Source organism: Otolemur garnettii, unplaced genomic scaffold (genome assembly GCF_000181295.1).
Source record: "Otolemur garnettii isolate 467f Iridium unplaced genomic scaffold, OtoGar3 scaffold00014, whole genome shotgun sequence".
NCBI classification, from domain to species: domain Eukaryota; kingdom Metazoa; phylum Chordata; class Mammalia; order Primates; family Galagidae; genus Otolemur; species Otolemur garnettii.
In genome coordinates this window covers 30208937-30210522 of record NW_003852409.1, presented here as the reverse complement: position 1 = coordinate 30210522, position 1586 = coordinate 30208937, and the positions used below count along the sequence as shown (strand labels likewise).

The 1586-nt window shown below is 52.6% G+C and overlaps 1 protein-coding gene across 1 annotated transcript in view; it reads right to left on the bottom strand.

Moving 5' to 3' along the window:
• LRSAM1 (leucine rich repeat and sterile alpha motif containing 1) overlaps positions 1-1586 on the bottom strand; it is a 55417-nt gene that overhangs the window by 20365 nt on the left and 33466 nt on the right. The window contains exon 17 of the mRNA XM_012802386.2: positions 994-1093. Within this exon, the coding sequence (XP_012657840.1) occupies positions 994-1093 (100 nt within the window). The remainder of the gene's footprint in view (positions 1-993; positions 1094-1586) is intronic.

Sequence of the window (1586 nt, the reverse complement as noted above, 5' to 3'; positions counted from 1 at the left end):
CAATGCCTGGCTATTTTTTTGTTGCAGTTTGGCTGGGGCTGGGTTCGAACCCACCACCCGCAGTATATGGGGCCGGCGCCCTACTCACTGAGCCACAGGCGCCGCCCAACAGTAGCAGTTATTTATTGGACCATGGAGCCAGACATCAAGCTCATCAAATCCTCCAACAGCTCCAGGGGTGGGTACTGGAGCTGAGGCTCAGAGAAGCAAGCACTCATCCAGGACTTCTCAGCTATGAAGCGAAGTGGGACCTGAATCAGGACTGTCTGGCCTGGATACCCATGCTCCTAAGCATAATGTCACACATCAGGAAAGGAGGGAGGGACACAGGGGAGGGTTGGCATGGTGCTGGTACCTGAGACCTTGGCAACTGTACCCCAGTCACCTGCATGGGAGGAGAAACACAGGACACCGGGGGCTGCCAGCGTGTCCCTGTCTGGAGCTCCTAAGCATTGACTGAACTTTTTTCTTCCAGTCTGCTGGGCACCTGTTAAACCCTTAATAAACCTACAGTACCACGGTGGGCCTGTGAGCCTAACCTCAGAATGGCTATTGGCGTGACAGCAACTTCTCACCCATCCCCTCCAGTGCACCCGACTGCCAACCCTGCAGTGCACCACAGCTGGGAGCATACCCCTCGGCTCTGCCACAGCTCAAGTCCTGGTTCTGCCACCGCTTGCTGCGCTTCCCGGGGAGTGTCATGCAGGCTCTTAGAACCTGAGCTGCGTTGTAAAATGGGGCTAATAACAGTATACTCCCTCATAGAGTCAATCAGCTAATGCAACGCATCTCTTAGTGCCTGGCACACAGGAAGTACACGGGAGTGACTATAATCCTTTATCACAGCCCAACACTGACTAATAGGGCCCAGCTAGAAAACCCTGGAAGACCAGGCACCACTTAGGGCAGGGCATTCCAGGACTCCCTCTATGGTCTTGGCCCCAGAGTCAGCTCCCCTGATCCCCTCTCCTGGCCTCCTCTTCCTTACCTTACCTGGAACAGGCTTGCTGGACCAAGTTTTGCCGTTGAGACTCGTAGGCCATCTGGATGAGCCGGCTCTTACAGCTCTCGGTCAGCATCTGCTGCATGGCGGCTGTGGACACACAGGGAGGGCTGGGCTGAGGGAGGGGCAGTCCAGCTAATGACACAGGGAGCTCCTCAGCAGCTGAGGGACAGACAGCCCTGTGGCTTCACTTGGTTACCTACCTGATAGTCACCAATAAAACATTTTTAATTATAAAAGTAATTTAAGTTTGGAAGGCTAATTATAAAACACCAAATAGCAGACACACAAATCTATGATCTCACTCAGAGGTATTACTACATTTTGATAGATACTATTCTAGTCAATTTTTGTGAATATTTATGGATTTAAAAAATTAAAAGTCTCGGCGCCTGTGGCTCAAGTGGCTAAGGCGCCAGCCACATACACCTAAGGTGGTGTTGTAAGGCCCGCCAAACAATAATGACAGCTGCAACCAAAAATTAGCCGGGCATTGTGGCGGGCACCTGTGGTCCCAGCTACTTGGGAGGCAGAGGCAGGAGACTCGCTTGAGCCCAGGAGTTGGAGGTTGCTGTGAGCTGTG